Below are 24,770 nucleotides of genomic sequence, written 5' to 3' on the forward strand. Positions count from 1 at the left end.
CATGGCATCATGTCACTGTTTTGCAGCTGTCCAAATATGGTTCATTTCATATTTCTTATTTTCTTCCGTTTGGTTCAAATTGCTTCGGTACGCAACAAAGTGGTCAGGCGCAACGCTCCGTTTGCGTTCCGATTCCTTTCCGCCTATTGAACTGCTAAGCGTTTTAATTTTTTGCATCAGTCGCGGCTCCCTGATCTTCGTGAAAGAGTTTGGGAAGATAACGGAACGCAGAAATCGGAGGAAATAATCTTCAATTCACGATAAGAATGAATTTGCGGCTTTGTACCATTTTCTGGCATCTTGGCGTCAAGAAACTATTTTGCAGTCAGTTGAGGAGCTTCAGTGAGACAAAAATAGTGCTTTGCTGCCATCTTGTGAGCTCGAAAGGCAATTGTAATCCTTTGCTTGTGGATTTTCACTCGTGTTCCATTGATTTTTGTAATATCTGTTTGAAAGTGAAGATGCTAATGTGCTCGAAATAGTCCATAGGCGTCAATTCTTGGCTTGTTGAAATGTGCCCTGCGAATGGCTGGCGACCAGTTCAGGGTGCGCCACAGTCAGATGACTTAGTCTCATGACACAATATCGACGGTGCTCGTTTTTAGCATGTTTATCGTGTAACGTTTTCGTTAGGTTTCGCAAGGAAGGGTCGAAGGTCAATGGAGTGACGCGGGGGGGAAGGACAAAACAGATTGGAGTTTGTGCGTTTGACTTTTTCCGACGACTGCGAGAGCAACGCGGGCTTATCGACGGCCGGGATGGCGAGCTGGCTTCCCGCCAAGTCGCTGACTCTTAGCTCGCCAGCTAGCGGGATGTAGGCGAAGATGTTCGATTCCACAAATAGAAGATGTGAAGAGGATCAGGACTGAATGTGCACGCGGCGTTGGGGGCGGCCCAGGCGGACGGGCTTCAAAGTTACGCTTTGGCAGTTAAGATGGAGCAGGTCCACATTTTCCAAAAATCGTCGTCGTCGTCGTCGTCGTCATCATTCTCGAGATGAAAGCTGCTCAGGTGCAGTCGGGAACCGCCTGTGATCAATTTTGCTCCGTTCGTTGGCAAGTCCTGATTCCCCTCTCCTTCATCCGCTAATGTTGTTATTGGGCCTTTTCCGTACACGACTTTCTTCATTATGTGCAGAACAAACGGCAAATTATAACAAGAAAAATCTCTTTATTTTTGGAGAGCAAAGGGCTTACTTTTCTCATCTTCTCGTCCCTTTTTTTTCTCCAGCATAAAAGCTTCTTTTCCATGCTACATTACCGGAGTAAATATCTTTGGACTTTCTTCCTTTGTGAAACTTTGACCTTCCTATCATAATATTATGGCTGTAAGATGACGACAAAATGCGTCTTTGTTTTTTAAATGTATGTATTGATTTGTTTTTAATCAATAATCATTTCAACAAAACGTCAGCTCTTGAAATCTATCGGCAAGATGGCCTTGACATCGAATTTGACCATTTTGCTCCATCGTGGACACGTTTGGCCGATTGACACATGAAAAGTACGTTTGTTAGTTCCCATTGTCTAGATTGAATTTGATTTGGGCAAAAATGTGTTTCATTGTAAACGCAAGACTTGAACGTGAATTGACTTCACTTCTCAATTTTGGGGCAATAGAGCAAGTATACCAACAACGAAACAAAACATTTATTAAGACAAACAAAGTCAAACCTTTTTGTAAAGAAAACCAACACAGAAAACATGCATCAATCAAAACACAAGCATAACCCAAAGGTGGGTCAAAGGTTGACTGCACGCCATTTTAAGAAGTGAAAGCTTATCAAATAGGAGAAAAAAAGGCAGGAACTCAAAGGTATAAAAATGTCATTTTTGAGCTTGTTTTGAAGGGGTTAAAAAAAAATAAAAAATACAACTCCAAATGAATATTTGATTCTCATGACGAGAACTGACTTCCAAATCACAAGCGACGGGCAGGCACGAGCTGAAAGGTTTGGCAAATCCAACGAGGGTTAATTGGCGTTGGGATGCCGAGCTTTCCGAAGCGCCTCACGTTTCGTCGCGTTGGCGTTGGCGTTCCTGGCGAGTCAAGTTGCCTTCACACCTTTCTCCGCCGCCGCCCGTAATCACGCCGATTCGCGATCTCGCCTAATCAGCGGCGCCGGTGGCCTAATCAGCCTCCTTCTTGAACCTTCCGTCAGACTCCCCGCCCCCCCTCCTACTTCTGCCTCGGTGTCTTGATTTACATTTGACGGCGTTCCGGAAATGTCTCTCTCTTCTCGCCGGCCGGTAAATGTCCAAGTTTCCCAGCGTGCGGCAGACTCTCATAAAAACCTCCTGGAAACGCTCGATCGAACCGCCATTGCATCGGACGCTCGTCGGAAGAAAAAAATGTTCCGCGTCGTAGTTTCCAGATGTTCGCACAAACATCCACCAAAAGCCAAGCCACTAAAAAGACTTCTGATTCCAAACTTGAATGATTAGCTACAAACAATCCGAAATCAAAATCTTTCCTCTCGACTATTAACGTATCTTCCAAACCGAGCCGATAAAAATACTTGTACTCTATACTTAGCGACAAGTACAAAAAGATGCTGGACGTGAAGTAAAAACCAAAACGTACAAACTCTGAAATGTACGGTTTCTTCCAGAATTTCCGTGGGAATCGTGAAGGAATGTCGTCGGTCGTCAGTTTGGCTCGTTGACGTTCTGGAACAAAAGATTCGAGGTCAAACATGACAGCCGAGCTTCGCCATTTTGGTGGCTTTGCTTGTGTTGAAAACAAGCCCAAAATCGGGAATGTTTTTCGTACTTTTTGGATCCGAGCGTCGCTTGCTGTATCTTCTTCTACGAACAACCTGGTTACCTGATGCGAACGGAAAAAAAGAAAAGACAAAAAGATGCCGCCGGAAGCAATAAATCATCATCTCGACAGTCGCGTTTGCGAGCGTCTTCGCCGCCTCCGCCGAGCGCCGTCCGCACAGCGGGCAAATGAAAAGCTCTAATACGGGACATAAACATAATCATGTGCATAACGAGCAGGTCGGCGTGAGCTCATAACGCCGATATGAGCGTGCACTTTATTGCATTACTCATGTAAACGTTGCTCCAGTGATTAAAGTGGAGCGTGGCTTTATTGCTTGTAATTGTTTTGGGGTCGGGCGGCGCTCCCAGGAACGCCGTGTGCGCCATCCATATTTGATGAAGCCACTCCGCTTATCGGGCCACGCTTTTGTTTCCCGGCAATATTCTTTTCGCCCCCCCCCCCCCGACCCCACGCGCACACGTTTCCCCGGCTAATACGATGCCAAAACGGAGAGCGTGTGATCACCGTGGTGGCTACGAGGGACCTCGGGATTGGAAAATGTTTTGGGGAAAAAAAAAAATGCAATTAAATAATAACTCCTGGTAGCGCTTTGGTCATGTGACCTTTTACAACAAACAAAGGGCACGTGAAAATAACGACCCAAGACGCAGACCGGAGACACGGACTGCTGTTAAAATGACAACTCATCGGATTTGCCGAGAAGAAGGTCTCACCGTTCCGATCACGGCACGTCAGCCTCTTCCCATCAGGATTTGGACCTCCGAATGGGAACGCGCTTGACATGCCTTCTCCCATTAAAAAAAATAGAGTCACGTGATGTTTTGAGGGAGAAAAAAACCGCTGATTCGGGAAATGTGTCCCGATTGACGGCTCAGGGACGGCGGCGCCGACTCAGCACTTTGGATCGTGGCTCCGAGGGTTCTGTGACTGTGAGCCAGACCCTTGGTGTACCCCCTCCCCGCTCCGCGTCTTCCTTCTCCTCTTTCCCATGACAACGCTCTCGCTAAGGAAGTTAGCGTAGACGCCTCCAGGCTGCCTTTAAAGCACATCTGGACCCTTCGGGGCGAGGGGACGACGGAGGCGTTCGCTCGTAAACGTTTGGATAATTGAGTGAAGACGGATGATGTCAGCTTAAGTTGGCGACGTTGCGTGTTTACGTTTTGAGTCCTGGAGCGAAGGAGTAGAAAGAGGGAGGAGAGGGGCGGAGGGGTGTGTGGAGGGTGGGCTCCAAAAGATTCCAAGAGGATGAGAAACAGATGATTGTGTCAAGTGTGTGTTATTGGGTCACACAGCGTTACGTGACACAATGCGCCCACCGGATAGACCGCAGGGTCCCGGCCGGATGGCGGCTCGGGATGGATGGAGCGATCCTTCAAGTCCTTCTTCTGTGGGCCCTTCTCAAGGGTTCTTCCTTTTCTCCCCAGAATGGAGTTTTCCCTTGGGGGATTTAGACCCGGGGATGTTGCTGATCATCGTGAACTGCGGGCCTCCTGAGAAGCGCTTCGACTTGCCTTGACGAAGACACGGACCGAAGACACCGTACTCGAACGTGGACCCAAGACAACAATCAAAGCTACGGATCCGAGACACGCTGATATTTTAACCACAGTATCGCTGCACATGTATTTTTCCCCCCGAGTCCAGTACCAGAGTAGCGCACACTAATCCAAGCGGGAACCCATCCTCAGCCGCTTGTCTGGACTCTTTCCATTCCCGACTTGTTTGTGCTATTTTTGGGCGTTTTCCCCCCCTTTCACGGCGCACAAATGTCAGGCCGCCAGATCACATTTTGACTGCCGCGCACTGCGAGGGCCGAAAGGAACACGCACACACGTTCACCTCCATCGAGGTGACCTTCTCAACCCCCACCCGAAACACACGCACACACGCAGCGCAGTGCGAGCGAGACATGTTTCATCAAGCCATCGGCACCTTCACAAATGGAAGTACGCTTGCTCGCGCTAACCTTTGAACCCGTGGCGAGCTGACAACATCTATGTGTGTGTGTGTGAGAGAGAGAAAGTAAAAGCACACTAACGCGCACAAATAAACAGTTTTGCAGTGTGTTTGTGCCGCGTGGCAGAAAATGTCAATGATTGAAGGCTCCACACACACACGCGTTATTACGGGGCGAGGCGGGCGAGGGCGGGGTCGTGGGACTTCCGAGCATCAACTATAATTGGGTGCCGCTCAATAGGACCTTTGACCTCTGAGCCACGATGGGCTCTGCACCTGTTTGGAAATGGAAACAATTGCGTGAGATTCTCGTCTCCGAGGCGCCGTCGCGTTCCCGACCGAGCGACCCGTGAACATCCGCGATAAAGAGAGAGCGTGCAAAAACAATTTGTTCAATCAGCTTTTACCCTCCTGCACGCTTTAAACGCACTTTTGAAAGTCCAGTACCTTCACTTATCTGGGTTGCGATGTGTCGAAATTGGGCACATTTGTCACGAGGTCAACATGCTATCATGTTTTCCAACAAAGATCATTTTTTTGGGAGGACGTGTTTTGTTATCACTTTATGATGTGTGACGAACAAATATGTGGTTGGTTCCAAAATAACCATCTGTGGTTTGAATCCCCTTTTTTTTGCGCCCAAATGAAGAAAAGTAACTAAAATGGAATCAAATGTCATGAAAGTCATTGTTTCTCTGGAACACTTAACCCTTGAACCCGCCCCCTCCCCGAGGTGATGATTAGCTATCGATCATCGGTCGGCGCAATCGTTTGCGCGATGCTCTAATTGCGTTTTCTCTCCGTGCGGCCGATCCGGTTCGCCGTTCGATCGGCAGCTAATGAGAGATGTCGGGGCGGTTGCGTTGTGCTCGTAGGGTGCGGGGGGGGGGGGGGGACCGGGGGGTGGGAGCCTGCATCCAGGCTGCGATCGCCGTCGTCATTAGAGCCCACGCCGTATCGACGCGTTTCTGAGCGATGGGCATAAATAGACGCGTGTTGATTGGAGGAGAAGTTGGCCACGATGTCGGCGGACGCCCACGGCTTCACTCGGGCGCCCTCGCGCCGCCTTCCTCTTCCTCACTCGGCGAGCGAGTGGGCCGCACGCATCGATTTCGAACCCTTTCACATGCACGCTGACGGTTGATTAGGAGCGGCTCTAAATTTAGCCTCCACCTCTTCCTCTTCCCCTCGCTCAGCCGCCCACTCGCCCGCCCACGCCGCTGCGTTGTGTTCCAGCCTCCCGCCAGGCCCGACCGAGCGGCGCTTTCGTTTCCCGTCCCGCTTTTTCCCCCTCGGTGACGTTGACCGAAAATGAGGTCGTCGGCCGAGCTTTCTGAGGCTAACTTTTACTGAAGGGCTATTTTTTGTGAGTTCCTCAAAAAGATATCAGATATCGAATGTTTCCATTAAAAGTGCATCCCAAAAGTATTCACGGCGATTCACATTTGGTTCTCTTTTGAAAATGGGTTGAATGCTTTTTTTCCTGAAAATTCTACCCATAAGGACATTAAATGTTGCTGAATTGTCACAAATAAAAATAAGAAATCACATCAATACAGTGCTGAAGGAATGTATTAAGGGTTACTCACTTTATCAGTGATACAGCCTTATTATTTTTATTATTTTTTTCCCTCAAAATTCTCCACACGCCGGCCGCCCCATCAGGACAGCGTGGGAAAAAAAAAAACTGACATTTTTGCAAAATTATTAAAAAGTGAAAAAACTGTGAAATGTAGTTGCCGTCAAGAAACGTTGAGGTTTGTTTTTTTTCCCCAATCTGGGTGCATACAAATAGCTGCAATCCATAAAGTGAAGGCATCCATTTTGTGCGTTGTGCGTGGGTGTTGTCAACACGGCGCCTTTTGCCGTGCAAGTTTCTGTTTACAAATAATGAATGGTAATAAAAGTGCAGATTTAAAAGCATCCAATTGTATACTCGAATGGCTGTCGGGGTGATGGTGCGGTGCGGGGGCCACGCGTGGGCGTTTGCCTCCGGGCGTGTTTGACGGGATCAAATGTCGTTTATGAAATAATCCCGCCGCGCATATTTCACGCACATGCTAGCGCGCTCGAGCATGTGCTCGTCCGAGGCGCGTTAATCGTCACGGCGGCTTGGAGCTCGCTTCGCTTTCGCAGTTCGGAATCAACCCTCATCAATTGAAGAATTCAACATGCAGTCGATTTGACTTTTTATACAAGCGAAAGGGGAAAAATCCATTCCAATCGGATCGTTGCGTTCGAGGAAACCCACGCGATATCGTTCCCGACACGTCGACTGTGCAATTAATGTGAGCGCACGCGCGCCGGCGACAAATCAGCGCGTGCGTGCGCGAGCCCGTCGATGAGCTGATGGCTGCCGCTGTAATCGCACGTGCGCTCGATCGCCCGAGATCGCTTTTGTCACAAGCCGTTTCTCTCATCAAAGTCGGTGAGGCTTTTTATTCTCCGAGCATTTTTCAGTCATGAAATGAAAACGAGAGGAAATCGGTGCCAGACTCCTTTTTGTCGCGGGCCACATTTTGTCGTCGTTAACCGAAATCACACGCTAATGAACTGTTGTTCAATGTTGTTATTATTCATTCATAATGATTGAAAGTGGGACTGGTAACAAAAAAGGCCTGCACTTCTGAACATATGCAATTTTGGTATCTTGATTTGCTGTTCTAATGTTCTAATACGGCATTTCCTTTGCGACTCGATTTGCAATTGGCCAAAATGATCAAACGGTCGATTGGTTCGGTCCAGAAACGCTGCGCACAAGCCCCGAAAGATGGATGATGTCATGCTATGATGTCACAGTGTCGCCCTGCTATGATGTCATACTAAGAAGCTGTGGCATGTTGCCACGCTCTGACGTCGTTGCTATACTTCCTGTAGGCGTGAATGAGGTCGGGCGCCTCTTAAAGGGACAGTCGCCCGCTTTGTGGCCGAGGGCAACAAAAATATATTCGATATAATATTCATGCCAGCCACGGTCATGGTGCAAACACGTGTGCCTGGCGACGCCATCGTGATTATTACGCACAAATTAACATTGTCAACCACCGTGATGTGTGTGTGTGTGTGTGTGTGTGTGTGTGTGTGTGTGTGTGAGGGCGAGAGACCGAAATAGCGAGTGAGGAAGAAGAGCGAGAGGCTGTCAAGTCTCTCCATCCTCCTCTTCCTCAGCCAAGCAGATGTCCAGCGGCTATTTCAAGCTCGGCGTACGCAACGCGGCGGCGGGCGGGAGATGCGGAGGACGCTACGCGCTAGCTCGCCATTAGCTTCTTCCTCACCAATTTCAAGCCGAAAGTTAACCTGGCGTGAACCCGATTAGGAGAGGAGGGAAGAACGTCAACAGGATGTGGCGGCGTGTCAGACAGGAAGTGGGCGCCGTTCTGCTTTTGGGGCTGCACTTCTCCTTCCCCCCCCCCCCCCCCCCCTTAACGGTTTTCTATGTTGACACGAACTCTTTCGCTTCCACGTTGACACCCGTTTGCGAGTCCAAAAAAAAACATTTCCAGTTCAGAGCGGTGTGATGTAATACCATATACCGCCATTTCGAATTATTCAAAATACATCGCACCGTTCCGCTCAATGCAGTTGTTTTAATTGATGGGAGCCCTGTGCTTGTTTTTCTTCAAATGTACAGTCAGTCTAAAAGAGTAAAGGGGGGAAAAAATGATGCCATGATGAGATTTAAAAAAAAAAAAAAATATTCTCATTCGTCGCAATGGACGGCAAGTGGACTGTTGTGCTCGTCTTGGAAGTCGTTTGGCCTCTCATCGCCCTCACCCGGTTTGGGGGCGAAGTTGGAAAACCGAGTCAAGAAGCAGTCGCAAAGCAAGCAGCATTCAAGCTGCAGATTCGAGCCCCGGAGCCCAGAACTGCGAAGCGCCGTGCGAACCACTTTTTCCACCGTGCTGCCCTTTTCAGAGACAACATTTTCCAAACGTGTTGTCGTGTGCTTTCAGTTGCGTTCGGATGTTGGGACGAAAGCAGCGGAAGTGTTGGGGGGGCGGAGGCGGGGGGCGAGAGAGCGAGAGAGAGGAGAGCGAGCGAGAGCGAGAGCGCCTCCCGCCGCCGCCGCCACTTCTCGTCAGGCAGCAGCAGCAGCAGGACGGCTCGCATCGCCTCGCATCTCGCGGCCGACGGACTTTAAAACGTCTTCTTCCGCGACGCCCCTTCCTCTTTTTCATTCTCCCCCCCCCCCCCACCCCCACGCCGCGCCCACCGTGCGCCCTCCCCCTTTTTTGTTTCCTTCCTGCCATCATGGTTTCTATCATTTCAGACCTGGACCCCCTCAAGAGCTGGAACGTCTTAAGGTAAGCCTCGCCCCCTCTGGGGTCCGTCGCGGGGAGGGCGGCGAGTCAGCGCACGCCGGAACCCGGACCGGCGTGCGTCCTCGTCAACCCGCCTCAAACTTGAGTGTGACAACACATAACTGTCCGCCCCATACCCACCCCCCCCCCCCCCCCCCAGCACCCCCCCTCCCCCCATCATGACTCCCCTTCAGGAATTTTCTCTGGAGATATTCCCACACGGCTCACAGCAGCAGTTGAGCATCTTGGCTGATTTGCGCACAAAAGCGCTTTTCTCCCAAGTCGACGTTTTTACGACGGTTCTGCACTCCTACTTTGCGATTTCCACGGAACGGTTTGCTGCCGACAGGCGCTCGTCGTCATTTCGAGCGACGAGCGGGGGGGTGTAACGTAACAGTCACACACTGGAACATAATGCATAGGCTTACTGGAATGTAACACACACACACTAATGTAACACAAACTAACAGCAACGTAGACACGAGACTATAACACACCGTAACACGCACACACATTGTAGTTTATCACACAAACTGTAACAACACGTACACACTAGAATGTAACAGACAAACTGTAACATCACACACACACACTGGAATGCATTGCTCACACACTAATGTAACACAAACTAACAGCAACGTAGACACGAGAATGTAACGCTCACACACCGTAACACCGGAATGCAACACACACACACATTGTAGTTTATCACACAAACTGTAACAACACGTACACACACACACTGGAATGCATTGCTCACGTACTAATGTAACACACATACTGTAACACTAACGTTACTCACTCCCACACAAACACACACACACACACACGGTCACACTGTAACACGTGCTGTAATGTACACACAAATCTAACACGATGGAATGTAACAAACACTGAAATGCAACCTGCACAATCTAATGTAACACACGTACTGTAACAGTGCATACACACACACACACACTGCAATGTAACGTAACACTTTCGGACTGAAATGTCACACCATAATGCAACACAAACCAAAACAGAAAAAGGCCTTTTATTATCGTAAGTCCTCATTCGTACGCAGGTGCTGCGCTCCTACTTTATCATATCCGGGAGGGTGCGCGTGTACTTGTGTGTACTACACGCACGCGTGCACACCGAAGACCCCGTCTGTCCTTTGTTGTTGACACTTTTTTGCAGGGACGAGCGCGTCCACGCACACTTTTATGTAACACACGCACACACTGTAACGTAATGCTCACACGGTGACATCACGGTTACAAGTCATGTTGTTATTATGGGATGTCAAGGCTCATTTGTGTGGACCGTGTACTTGTCTGTGTGTACGTGTTGATGTATGCGCTTCATTGAACAGCCAAAGTGTGTGTTCATGTTGGCTTGACACACTGCACTGCACGTGTGTGCGCGCACATTTGGCCTCTTTGATTCCTTTTTTCTTGCAAATTATTGTTTAATATCTCCTCAGTAGGAAGGATTTCAAATGCATCCCATGTGTAAGATGGCGTGCGTGCGCGTGTGTGTTTTTGAGTGTGTGCGCTGTCACTGTGGAATCAGACCGAGAATGCATGACATCAACCTGTCAATCAAAGCAGCTGAAAGGCTTTTTCGTCGTTTCTTTGAAGAGTCTCTTTCCCCCCCTTTGCGCTCACACACACACACACACGCGCACACACACACACATCGAGTGTAGCACGTTTGGCACAAAGTGACAAATGTGTTCAATAATACAGCACCAGGCGGACGGCGCTCCGTCTTCATCTCTCTGGCACGCACACACACAAACACGCACACTAATCATGCCCTATGGCTGTCGCTGAGCTTATTCTCAAAAGGCGCCGTGCATATGGAAACCTTCAATCTCACTCTGTGTTTATGTGTGCGTAATTGTGAGCACGTGTGTGTGGGGGTCGTGGCGGTTGTGCGATGTTGTAAGAGTCAGCAAAGTGAAGACAAACTTGGCGCAAGGCCCGGCCGGGTGAAGCGCAGCGTGTGCGCGTGTGCTGAAATGTGTTTGCGAGTGACGGACGGACGCTGCGCGTGAAACGGGAAGAAAAGCCGACGCTGCACCCAAAAAAAAACCATCAAAGCAAAACAATCGCCTGGCAAACTCGAACGCGACGACCTTTGCAGTTTGGAACTTTATTGCAACTTGTCGATGTTGCTAGCAGCGCTAAGTGCTAGCAGCGCCGGCTAGTTCGTACGGGAAGACGATGACGGACTTCGCTTGGCGAGCGAGCGGCAGTTCTGACGGGCCGGCGTCCAATCGTCGCTGTATGTCTACCTGCGCCCTGACACAGAATGGCGACCGGTCCCGGGTGTAGCCCGCCTTTTGCCCAAAGTCAGCAGAGATAGACACCAGCCTGCCGACCAATGAAATGTGGGATCAATGGACGCCTCCCGAAGTCTCCCTTTTATTAATTTTTTTTTTCAATGGCACTAGTATGATTTTGGCGATGCTGATTTTGAGCTTTTTGTTGAGTTTTTTTACGTTTCATTTCGAAACAGACCATAATTCATTTTCCGTTTTTTTTTGTTATATTTAAAAACAGAACATACAAATTCAAATCACCACTTTTAATCGATTTTTTGAAAAGTTTTCTTTTAAAACGCAGAATATAACAATTCACTTTGAGTTTAGTTATTTTTGTTGAATTTAAAAACAGAACATTCATCACTTTTAGTTTATTTTTTTTGGTTTGTTTTCTTTAAAAACAGAATAGACACATTCACTTTTGAGTTTTGAATTTAGAATTTTTTTTTTCCGTTTTATTGAGAAACACATAACATACAAATTCACTTTGCGATGAGTTTGTTACTGGCTTTTCACTTCCTGTTGAGGCTCCAGCGAATCACGCGGGCGACACGACACAGTTAGCACTTTGTGTGCTGACACGAGGAATGACAACACAGTTTGATTCACACGTCACATGACCAGCCGGCAGCCAATCAGCACACAGGTGGCCTCGGTCATGAGACACCATGTGACGGCTCAACTTCTTCTGTCAAACTTCTTTGTAAAAGTCATCCAACTTCCCCAAATGAGTTGGACAACTGGAAAAAGGACAAAAATCACATTTCCGATTAGAATGTCTTTTTTATCGTTTTAGTCGTCATTTATTGAAAAAGAAAACGCCACTGACGTTATTCAGATGTTGTGAAGTTGGCTGCTCCCATCTGGCAGTGCGGTGGAGTGGCTCAAGGGCGCGCGTCGGTTTTTGACTCGAGAAGGAGTCAAACATGGACAACTGAGCCACAACGAGACTCCACTTGAAGTGTCCCTGTTGGACTCAACGGGCAGACCTAACCCGACTCCAAAATTATACCCAAACAAACATGGACTCAACACTTGGACTCCAAATTCAGACCCGACTAAACATCGACGCAACGCTTCAGACGAGCTTTGGACTTCGGACTGGTCTCTACCAGGACTTGGACAAAGCGAGCTGTCCTGCAAATTCCGATCCGACGATGAGAAAATGTCCTCAAGCCTTTGAGTTCCGTCCCGGCGACGGTGACGTTCGCTCCCAATCGCGGCAATCGGCGGGGAACTCTCGCACACCCCCGGGAATCGCGCTCCATCGTCCCGGCCCATTGATTCCAAGTGCTCCTCGTGTCCTCGGAGCCTCCTCACACGCCCCCGTCCCCTCCCCCTTCCATCCATCCCATTTATTCTATCATCACGCCGCTTTTCGCGGCCCCAATCTGGACCCTCATTTTCAGCTGTAATTGGACACGAGTCCCGCGGGAGGCCGCTCGGCACGCCCCGCCGTCCCCCGGGCGTCGCCTCGCTCGATAAGCGTCCGCCGTTCCCCCCCCCCGCTCGGCGCCGAACATTCCGGAAGACCTGCGCTGTGAGGAGTGTGACACCCGTTAAGTGGCGCGGGGGGGAAAAAAACCCCAAAAAACGATTTCCTTTAGAGTCAAGCACCCCGCTTCGTCTTGTCTCGCTTGCTTCGAATATTTTCGACGTGTCGTGTGCATGTCAAAGCAGTCGGGGGGGCACTGTAGTTTAAGTGTAAGGATATTTGAGGCCCCCTTCAAAAAATACAAAAGTGAAATCTCACCTACTACCTCTGTTGGCTTGTGTACAAAATCAAGAGTTGATTTGCTCATTCAGTCTTGTGCTATTAAAATGAGCCAGTGACAATTTGTTGTTGTTTTTTTTTGCGGGTCTCCCGTGACGTGGCTTTTTTAAATTTTTTTATTTAAATAGCAACATTTTCAACCAAACCATATCATCCAAAAAATGTGCTCGCATATTGCGCATAAACTTTCCCGAGATTATTCACAGAAACCCTCACTTATTTGTATTTTTACCCGAACCCGGTTGGTTCGCATTTGCTTCTCTCTCTGTTTTGGTGATCGCAGTGCTGCATGGACTTCCAGTCGAGTGTCGTGGTACAACGTTGTACTACACTTTTGGGGGCGGAATTTTTTCCTCCACTTTATTGTCTCAAAGCAAACCTTTTTCTTCATTTTCTCAGTAACTTCAAAAATTCCCAACGTGAACGTGGTGAGTAATTGTCATTTTGCTGTCACAGTGAATAGGTCAGCGGTATGACAAGATGCTAGGCTAAAGCTAGCGCCGCACAAGTTGCACCCGTCCAGGTTTGCTATTTTTGAGCAGCATTCCACGGTTGCTTTTCACTCGTTATTTTCGATCTATTTTTCCTGACGCACCTAAATCATCATCAGCGTTTTGAGTCCAAAAAAAATTCCCGCTGTTTTTGCTTCTTTTACCGCATAAACTCATTCCCTACTGACTGTATAAAGATGTTTATACACTGGAGTGGACGATATGTCTCTACAGTTGAAACGATTATTTGAATCATCCCTCATCGCTATTTGAGGTTTTTTTATTCCCTCTGCGGCATAGTGATTCGTGATTATTTGCATATTCATCATTTCAACCCTTCAATCAACAATATAGTCTACTAAGTCAAGGATGAGGCATAATTCGATTGTTTCAGACCAAGAGTCAGATATATATAGTCCACTATAGACAGTTAAAATTGCTGTATAGCGATGAGGGTTTATTCAATGAAACGTTTCAACAAAAAGTCCACGATATAAAACTCCCACCAGAGTTGTAGTTGTCCGACAAATCAATCCTCCGGTGAAGTACAGATCCCTTGGATTGCCTCCCCCAAGGTTCCGTGTCCTACTTGCTTTTGTTGGGAATGTGGAAAGATCCCCCCCGCCCCCCACCCCTTCTCAGCCGTCACGCTGCCGCTGAATGAGGATGACGCGAAACGAGATCATCCTAATGTGATTCTCGCGTTTCACCGCACTCCCGTCTCAGAATTCTAACCCCCCGTTTTTTTTTGGGGGGGGGGGGGGGGGGTTCCCCCCCCCCCCCCCCCCATCCCATTCCTCGACTTCTTGAGACGTGCCATCATCGGCTTCCGCGGAGGACTTTACCGTTGTTAAATGGGAGACGAGAAAAAAAGATCCTGGTTGCCATAGCAATGCAGAGCTTGCAGATGAAGGATTATCCCAGGAAGGTAGATATATTAGCAAGGATTAAACCTTTATATATTTTGACTTAACTGATGTCCGCAAAAAAAATGTAAATGTTAACAAAATTCAATGTCATCAAGATATCCCACGTTCTATTTTGATTTTTTTTTTTTTATGTAAAAAGGTTTCATGAATATTTGTAAGTGCTGAATGATAGCACTCAATTTAAAAAAAAAAAAGAAACAAAACTTGAATGGGAAATTTGAACAACTTTTTACTTTTCAAAAAATTAACAAAAGTTTTACATTTTTCCACATGATTTTTCATTAAAAAATGTAACAAAATGTTGAATGATATAGCACACTTTTTTTTTAATCAAAAATAAAAATGTATCAAAAGTTAAATGTCACAATATCACACTTGTTTAGTGAATATTTGTCACACTTTTTTTTTTGTTTAAAACTGTGTTGAACAATACCACAGTAGTTTATGAAATTAAAAATAAAACCAACCAAAGTTGAATGTTCCAAGATTTTAGACTATTTTAAAAAAATCTCCTCCAAAGTTGACAGTTACTACTTTTTTTTTTTTTTTTTTAACAAGATAACACAATGACAATAAACTGAGATTAGTTTTTTGTAAAACTGAGATCTCCAAAAGTCCAAATGGTGCGAATCCAAGAATTGTTGTCGACATTGTGAATTCTTCCCACACAATCGCCTTCCTTCCTTCGCCGCTCGTCACTCGCGCTCCGTGCGGATAATTATGCAAATTTCCCCTTCCTCCTCGTCAGCGTCGTCTCGCGAATTATTGACGGCAGCAAGTCGTCAGCCAGGGACACGACCGCGGCGGACATGTCGGACTTTCGTATGCCCGTCTCCGTGGACTGCGATGAACAATGGGGCCCTTTATCTGGCAGCGGTGGCCTCTTCCCGCTTCCGTCTGGCAGCCACCCCGGAAACCCCGCCGGGCGCTAATCTTAAATCAAAGACTGAGACCATTGTGCGCGTGTGATCTTTCTGACTCGATGGCCAACTGCTTCGACCGAGATAAAAAGATTAAGCGACTTCGTCCCGCTGGCTAGATTGAGTGAGTGGACTTTCGGCCGAAAGCCCTGGAAGGAATTTGGGATTAAAGACTTCCAACGGGTGCCAAAATTGTAGAAATATCCACAATCAGAAAACACTTGTGATGAACACGTTTTTGCACCTGTGACATGTTAGCTTCAAGCACCTAGCTTTCTGCTGGTAACTCGTTTCTACATTGAACTTTTGGCTTGTAGCCTTACGTGTGCTTTGAGACAGTTATTAGCTTGTAGCTCATACCCTCTCGTGCCTGTAGTTTCTGGTTTATAGCTGATAACGTGGAGCATATACCTTTTAGCTTGTAGCTAACAGCCTGTAGCACCTGTGGTTTCTGGCTTATATCTGATAGCGTTTAGCTTACGTTTTAACTTACTGCTTGGAGCTAACAGCCTTTTGCTCAATAGTTTTTAGCTTCTAGCTTGTCGCTCATAGCTTGTAACTTATCGTTTTTATCTTGCAGCTCTTGTAGCTCATAGATTTCTACACATCGTTTTAAGCTAGTAGCACGTATCTTGTAGCTCATCTGGAGCTTGTTGCTCTTCGGTTTTAGCCTGTAGCTTCAAGTTTTTAGCATATAGCTCAGGGGTGGGCGATTAATTTTCCAAAGGGGTCATGTGAGAAAGGGAAATGGTTGCCGAGGGACACGGCAATATGCTAACCTCAATAGTGTTCCTTATGAATTGAATGTATTCATTTAAAATATTCATTATATTGTTTTAATAAGCTGCTACATGAGTAAATGTGGTATATTTTGTTAGAATTAGGACATTAAAACAGTAAACTGAATTCAGAAGTCATTAAAAATACATCCTTTTTTAGCATATACCATGTTGCTGTAGCATGTAGCTCATACCTTTTTCGGCGGTTTTTAGATTGTAGCTCATCGCTTCTTGCTTATATCTCCTAGTTTTTATCTTGTAGCCTGTAGCTCCGAGCATGTAACTCATCATTTTCCATTGTATAGTTTTTTTTTTTTATACTTCAATGTTATTCAGCGATCAGGTGGAACACGTGTTCGCTGATGCGTGTGAACATTTTGTAACGCCGACGTTTGTGTTCCTGTGCGTTAGCGCGGTAAGCGAGCCGTCCTGCGAGACGAGCAAGCTGTGCCAGAACCCAAAGCGCTCCAATTGGCTATTCTATTCTTCCTCCTCCTCCTCCTCGTCTTCCTCAAGCATGTGCGCACTTGGCACTTAATTCAATTTTCCCGTGGCCGGACTCACACGGGACAGCATTGGAATTCCGGTTTGTCACCGTAAAATGATTACACGGCATTGTGTTTCTGCCAGCGCCTCCCAGTGCATTTATTACAGCGTGTCAGCGTGGATGTACATCGCAGCGCCAAAGTGCCTCGTCCACATTCGTACCCCCCCCCACCGATCCCCTCTTTCCCGCCACCAAACTACTTATTCCTTATGAAATACGTCGCTCCTGACGGACGTGTAATCTGATTACATCTGCGAGATTAAAAATATATTGAATCCTCCCCCTCACGCTTTCCTCCACCAGTCGCCTCCTTTGTTCTCGGCCCTCTTGTTCGCTTTCTCTCTTTTCACAAAACTCTGTGGAGAGAAAAATGAATGATTGGATGAATTTGGGGTGGAAGAATGAGCCCGTCAAAGGATTGGTCCCCCAAAAAAACAAAAAGCCAGACTCTCAGGAAGTGGCACACGTCCCGAAACATTTGACGTTGTCTGGCTAAGTCACATGAGTGGACACTGGGCTGGTCACATGACATGAAACGGTCCGAGTCACATGATCGGTCCCATCCAGTACCTGTCAGTCCCTCTAAGAGAGGAGGCGTGTGCTCGCCTCCTTTTTCCCGCCTGTCACTCAAGCCGGTCCAACATGGCCGCTTATTATTTTTCATATTTCCATGCGCGACTCTGCCGTACGCAGCTGTCAGTCAAGCTGTCAAACGTGATTTGGAGATGACACTCAGATGCCGGCCTCCTCTTCCTCCTCATCTTGTGACTGACACACCCCAGGAAGCCCTCCGACATCCCTTCAAAGGGGGGGTGGGGGGGGGGGGGGCCGTGCTCGCGCCAGGTGGGACGCCGCTAATGACCGTCTCAGTTTCGGGGCCGCGCGCTCGGCCAATTACTTTCCCGGGGAGGCGACAGCTGCCACCCTTCGCTCCTTCCAGCTTCCTCTTCCTCCTCCTTCATCCGTCCTCTTAGTTGATGGGGGTCTTCTCAGCCCGGCCCCGGGCCCTTCTTCTCCCTTGGGGGGTCATTACACCGCACACACAAACACACACACACACACACGCACACAGAGTTGTCGACTTGTATCTATCACGGTGTCGCTACATCCTTCAATTACGCGAGTGGCCTTTGCTTTGGGGATTTGTACACACATGCGCGCACACACACATAGAAAACACGCACACAGACACACCCGCAACAATGAATACAAACACACACATGGACACTGACACACATTCATGCACGCAGAAATATGATAACCCATATAAGGACATAAGGCTTTCTAATTGTATCGTATGAAAGAAATTGAGCGCGGTGCTCGTTCGGAACCCTCCCGAGGAGGCCGACTCCTCTTCCTCCTCCTCACTCGCTATCTCCTTCTCCTCCGAGCTCGCTTCCTTTATCGCCAACCGTAACACCTGGCAGATTGCTCTTATCTCACACACGCGCAGACACAAGAACACACAGTCAAACACAAACAAACACATCCACACGTATACACACACACTATTCTGTATTTTTGAGATGACTACAATTGACTCTTGTATGTTGCACTGCACTATACCATCTATCCAGTTTTTTTTTCCACCGCTTATCCTCACAGGGGTCGCGGGCATGTTGGCGCCTATCCCAGCTATCTTCGGGCGGGAGGCGGGGGTACACCCCGAACCGGTCGCCAGCCAATCGCAGGGCACATAGAAACAAACAATCATCCGCACTCACATTCACACCTACGGGCAATTTAGAGTCGCCGATTCATGCATGTTTTTTTGGGATGTGGGAGGAAAGCGGAGTGCCCGGAGAAAAAGCCACGCAGGCACGGCCGGGATTTGAACCCCGGTCCTCAGAACTGCGAGGCAGATGTGCTAACCAGTCGTCCACCGTGCCGGCCTGTGCGATAATGGAGTCGAGACTATACTGTCCAGTAATCTAAAATGCTGGACTATACTACTCTCCATGACACTACACCATTGTATGGTGTTCATTATTGTACTATACTGTAGTATGTTACGCTGTATACTACACGATGCTATATAATAGATAATACATTTACTATACTTTACCATCATATACTTTATTATATTATACTTACCTTTTGCTAAATCGAGGCAAACGATGACGAGTGAGTAATAAATGCAAGCTCGATGTGTGCGTGTCGTTGGGTGGACATCACGCGGGCGTGTGCGCGTTCGTCTGTGTCCGCCGCACATTGATGACTTCACCGTGCGGCGAAAGCGGCACGAAACCCAACATATCACCAGTCCAATTATCAAAACCTGCATTATGGATCACACACGCATGACAAATGATGCTTTAAACACCAACGGCATGAAATATTCATGTCACAACACAGCCAACTGACTGCGAGTTTCGCCGTTTCGCCTTCGCATGCGCTCGTGTGTGGCTGTACTTTACTGTGATGTAGCTCCGCTCTCAGGTGTCGCTGTTCTGTGTCTTGTTCACATGGACTGAAAGTGGGATCAGAGGACTGGTTGTTTTTTTGTCTGTGCGGGGGGGGGGGGGGTTGTGATCAGACGCAAGTTTAAAGAGAAGCAAAAGAAATGCAAAAGATGTTTAGCTTCACATCGGCACTTGAATAAATCATCAACTTCACATTCGCTGCCATTGACGGCTGTAGAAGTCAAATAGCGACCGTCTTTCTGTCTCCAAAGCGTTCTCTGTCAATCGACCGTCTGTTGTCGTACTCGAGCGGCTCCGACTACCGGGGACAAATTCCTTGTGTGTTTTTTTGGACATACTTGGCAAATAAAGATGATTCTGATTCTGATATCCATGTTAACTGGGAAGGCCGACAGTTGAATGAGTTACAGACACAAAGAGAAGGAAAGGAGGTTTCGTCTTCGGCTTTTGGGAAGATTTGGACAAGATGAATGTACGTTTGGGACTTGCACACCGAACTCATCCCGTGGACGTGCACGCACGTGATGCGCTGATTGTGGCAAACGTTTTGACGTCGTCCTGATGTGCTCCCGAAGATGACAAATAAAATCCTGAAGGAATCCCGTATCGTCCGTCCACCTCTCCTCGGATTCAAACCCCTCCCCATCCCGGTCCGCTTTGAAACGATGAGATTGCTGTGAGGGATCTCATTTCAGGGGTTAGAATGGCGAGCGAGCTCGGCCGTGTTTTCTCGTTATCCGCATGATGGAATTCCAAAATTGGGCTTTTCCAAAGACGACAATGCTCATCGTTGATTTGATTTGACACTCGTCCTTAATTAATGTCCGTTAGGCTACCGGGACGGCTTCCTAATATTTTGCCCCTTGCATGAAGCGCAGTAAGATGAAAGTGTCCAGAAATATTTGGCGCATTCATTGAGCTGTTTTTTTCCCTCCCAAATTTGGTTAGTTAAATGTATTTACTCATTTTGTGTTTATTTTCATTCGTTTATCTCATTCCATCACGGTTACATTGATTGAGTGTAAGTAATTAAGTGAAAAAATACATGAATGTATTTTATTAAACAGTTGGTAAATGGATTGTAATGTCAAATAAATATTGCACTTCTTACTGGCCAACGTCACTCATTAGGCCACGCCCCTCGAAGGCACAGCTCCAACACACGAAGACTGCGGCATAGTCGCACACTATAAATAGATTCTTGACGTTGTTGTTTTGGTCGGCGAGACGGACGAATGTCGTTTTTATTGATTGGAACAAATTCAAAAGTGGCATCTTGAAGGCGCTCAACAAAGTGTTTCTTGCACGTGTTCACTTCATCATTCAAAAGAAATCCAGCGGCCCGACGGGGCGCTCGGCGACCTTAATTGCTATTGATGAACCGATGCGCCACGGGCTAATTTACGTGCGCCTTTAGCGCTAATGTTTCCTGTCCTTTGCCGTGGCGAACTTGAATCACTTCATTTGACAAAGCAGCGGAGACAAACGGAGGCCGCCGTTTTATCCCTCATTTCCCTCCCGCAAAAAACGCAGCGGACGGGAGGGCGGGATAATGATCGCGTACGCGGGCGGTTAGCGCGCGGCGGCGAAGTGAAGCGTTGAGACCAACATCGCGCCACGCCGGAGAGGCGTTTTGTCACGCTGATGGATGGCGCGCCGCTCTTTAACGTGACGAGTTGTGATCATATCCATTTGGCGCCCGTCCGCATCACTTTATTGCCTCGCCGCTCGCGGTCCATCAAAGTGCCGCTGTAAATCCCAGACTCAATACGGCCGCCAGGATTAAAACGTAATATCGCACTTTGGAAGGGATTAGGCTGACATTTTGATGTCTGCGCCCGCGATCTGATGAGCCGTCAGTCATAATATTGATTTATTAGCCAGCGGTTTCCTTTTATTAGCTTGCTTTGACCACACGACACATTGTTAAAAGTTTGGAGGGAAATGTTGAACGGAGCTCATCGACTGGTGGAACTTCGTGGAAGGGAGCACAGTAATTGGACGAATTTTGGTCACAGGAAGCTCAGTAATTGGGCGCACTTTGCTAGAAGAAGGTCAGTAATTGGACGAACTTGTGGAAGAGGCAGCTCACCGATTGGATGCATTTTGGTCGAAGGAAGCTCTTTGATTGGGCGAATGTAGGAAGAATGAAGCTGAACAATTTGAAGATTTTTCCTAAAAACAGCGCAATGATCGGACAAACGATAAGAGAAAGCTCGGCGATTGGACGAAATGATAGTTCTTTGATTGGACGAATCTTGCTCTGTGATTGGACAACAGAGCCACTTGCGTCCACCAGGAAACTTGTGCGGGCGTCCTTGTTCGTGAAACATTCTGCCACGTGTTCGAAGATAAACGCTGTGACACGTATACGTGTGTGCACTCACACATGCGCTCACACACCTCAAAATGGAGATGAGATTGAGACGTCAACGACGAGGTGGCAATTCCTCCGAGGGTGCGAAAGTTGAACGTGTGAAAGTGTTTTAAACGTGTGTGTTGATTGGTCAGGGGATTGTGGGTAGTGTGTGCGTGCGTGCGCGCGAACGTGTCAAATGGGAGGGGTGTTGAAACGGTGTTAAAAGCAGCGTTGCACACAGATGGGCTGCACGTAGACACACTCGGGCGCTTTCATCGTGAAAAAAAAAAGGATCCTGAAAAAAAACTGGACAACTCTGAAGGTTCATTTCGGTTTTTTGCAGAAGCAATAAATGATTCAATTAAAAGCACAGTCAAAGCCGCCTATTGACAAATTCAACTCTGCTTGTTTTTCATAAATAATGATTCAATGAAAATAAGCATAAAAGTTAGTGTTTCAAGACAAACTAGATTGTATCTCAGTTAAATACAACTGAACTGTACTTAACAAATGTACTGGAATAAAAAATCATTTCAACCCACGTCACATTATCCACAGTTTGAACATTTATTTCAGAGATTCTTTTGCAGGCCACTAGGGGGAGCCTGCATTCCACATTATGATTAGCACTGATATACTGGAGGCAATTATGAGCTTTTTGGGCGTCAATTGCTTACGCTTTTCTCACAATTCGCGCCGGACTGCGTCTGTCTTCTGTGCTCGTTATGCTGTTAGCGGCTAACCGGTTAGCTGCGTTCCCGCGAGGTTTCAGCAACTCGGTCGTTGTGTTCGACGCATCGCAGTCGTGATAGGGTTAGCGTCTCCGTCTTGGGAATTCTCTCGGCAGAGCAGTGACAGCTGCGATGCTGCCGCTTCCCCTCCGTTTAGCGCTCACGTTTAGGCGTGTGCGCGCGTGGCGTCGGATGAAGATTTAGCGCCGCCTCGTGGTGAACTCGCAAACTGAAGAACCTAAATGTTGTCGAAATTGAGTGAGGTGTAAAAAAAACAAAAACAAAAAGAAGGAAGTGCTCTCTTTACACTTTAGTGTGTTTGTGCACGTGTGTTGTGGCTTTTGTTGCGTGTGCATGTGTTTGTGTGTGTGTCTCGAATGTGTTTGTCTGTGTGCGCGTTTGTGTGTCTTCGTGCTTGTATGTGTGTGCGCATGTGTCAAAGTCAGTGTATGTGTGTTGTAGGTTTTGTGTTCGTGTGTGTCTGGGTGAGTGGTGTGTCTTCCTGCATATATTTGTGTGTGAGCGTGGTTGAGTGTTTGTGCGCGCACCAAATGTTGTTCAAATGAGTGTGTGTGTGTGTGCGTGCTATATTAAAAAAAAAAAAAAAAAAAGCGTTCCATTTCCACTTTTTCATAATTCATGGAATTTGGGAATAAAGCGAGTGTGCGCGCGTGTCGAGATAGCAAGACGAGCGTTTCGGTGGCCACAGATGAAACGGACAAGCGCGCGACTTTGAAATGCAAAGCGCCCTGTGATTGGCTGCCGTGTCGAGGAGGCGCACACACTCACTCGAACACATGGCTTATTAATGAGCACATTGTTCATTTATTATTTTATTTACCGGGGTGACATAGAACCTGTGCTAATTTGGTGCAGCACGAGAGGTGTGTGTGCGTGCGTGCGTGCGTGCGTGTGCGCGCGCGCGCACCAGGGGACCAATTTATTTACATGCTCCACAAGAAGACGAAGAGGACGTGCGGATAAAAGGAGGGAAGCGCTCGACATTATGGAGAGAAATCCGCCGGATCGAAGGCGCTTGTTTTCTACGCTTACCAAGGACAAACAAGACCAATTTACCATTCCCGAGTGTGCGCGCGAGTCTGTGAGTGCGTGCGTGTCGTGTCGTGGCATCAATTTTCCAGAAACGCTTGCTACGACTTCTCACTCATTCGCCTAACAAAAGTCATTGCTGTGTTGTCTTTGCCGACATGGTTTGCAGATTTTGAAACACTTGCGCCTCAGCGCGGGGACTCGAACCCGCGACTCTGACATTAACTAAATGGAGAGTGTTCATTTTTCCGGGTTCAATGAAGAATCTCGGAGCGAGCCGAGGCTAGTCGTGCTAAGCTAGCCACCACCTGGATAATTTCCTTGGATGAAGATAAGCAAATTTGTTACATGGAATGTAAAAAGAAGGAAAAAATAAGAATTCAAAAAGAAAAAAACACATGCTAACAGTTAATAGTAGCGAATAGTCACGGTTTTCCAAGCGATGCATATTTGAACGCAAATGTTGTTTGTGATGACAAAATGTTTTTATATCACGCAATATTAGAGGGCGAATTTTCCTCATTAAGAAACACAAAAGTTGTTTTTTTTTCAACTCGTCTCACAAGGCACCACCGTCTATGTGTGTACCTAATGAAGTGTCCAGTGAGTGTGGCTGTGAAATATGCATCCGGTGTTGATTTGTTAGTTTGTTTACTAAATGTCCTTTTTCCGTTGGTTTGTGTTGCAGGCAGGACGCCGGCGACCTCGGCGGACCGATACAAAGGTAGGCGCTCCCGGTCTTTTTCACTCCCTGAGTGCTCATTGGCCGCAGACGTGTATCGACCCCGACGACAAGAACGCGCGTTTTCGTGCGCTCGCTGGCGCTGACATGTATGTAGTTGAAAAGGAGGAAAGGGAACAGAAGACGGGTAAAAGGATGAAGGGGAAAAAAGCGTCGGTGCAAACGACGGAAATGTATCTCACCAGCTTCACTCGACTTTCAATCTTGAGGCGACATAATGTCACAGGGTTCCCGCGCAGTAAGGAGGAGGCGGAGTTTTACGGCGCTTCTCAGACACTTGGGCCTTCGAGAGCCAGAGTCGATGTTTTTGTCAGCCTCTTTTCAACACTATTTTCAAATGAGTTAATAACGCGTACAAATGACAGACGACATGTGGACAGACCATTTGGGACAAAACAGGAAATTGACCATATTTAGACATGTGGGGTTTTGCTCAAAGAAAGGATTGTAAAAATCACGTTTTCATTATTTGCAACTGATAAACATGTCCATTCGGCGTGAGAAACAAAGGGAATGGAGAGTATGGTAAAAAAAAAAAAAAAAAAAAGGAATAGGAAAAGGAAGGCAAAATAGGATGGGTGGGGGAAGAGGAAAAAGGGACCAGAGGAAGACACAAGGCGGATGTCGTAAAAGAGGAAAAAATCGGATGGAGGGAAAGATGTGACGG

The 24,770-nt window shown here is 47.4% G+C and overlaps 1 protein-coding gene across 21 annotated transcripts in view; it reads left to right on the top strand.

The window, feature by feature from the left end:
- The window catches only part of celf2 (cugbp, Elav-like family member 2), a 186,776-nt gene that overhangs the window by 89,722 nt on the left and 72,284 nt on the right, over positions 1-24,770 (top strand). For 6 of the 21 annotated variants that reach the window (XM_061761897.1, XM_061761894.1, XM_061761902.1 and 3 more), the window contains exons 1-2: positions 8,821-9,047; positions 24,050-24,085. In XM_061761897.1, coding sequence (XP_061617881.1) covers positions 8,995-9,047; positions 24,050-24,085 — 89 coding nt within the window. In that variant the 5' untranslated portion in view covers positions 8,821-8,994. Of the gene's footprint in view, positions 1-8,818; positions 9,048-24,049; positions 24,086-24,770 lie in introns of those variants that run through there. The other 15 variants (XM_061761888.1, XM_061761896.1, XM_061761892.1 and 12 more) reach the window with 5 other exon arrangements.

The sequence above is a fragment of the Phyllopteryx taeniolatus genome, chromosome 22 (genome assembly GCF_024500385.1).
Source record: "Phyllopteryx taeniolatus isolate TA_2022b chromosome 22, UOR_Ptae_1.2, whole genome shotgun sequence".
Lineage (NCBI taxonomy): Eukaryota > Metazoa > Chordata > Actinopteri > Syngnathiformes > Syngnathidae > Phyllopteryx > Phyllopteryx taeniolatus.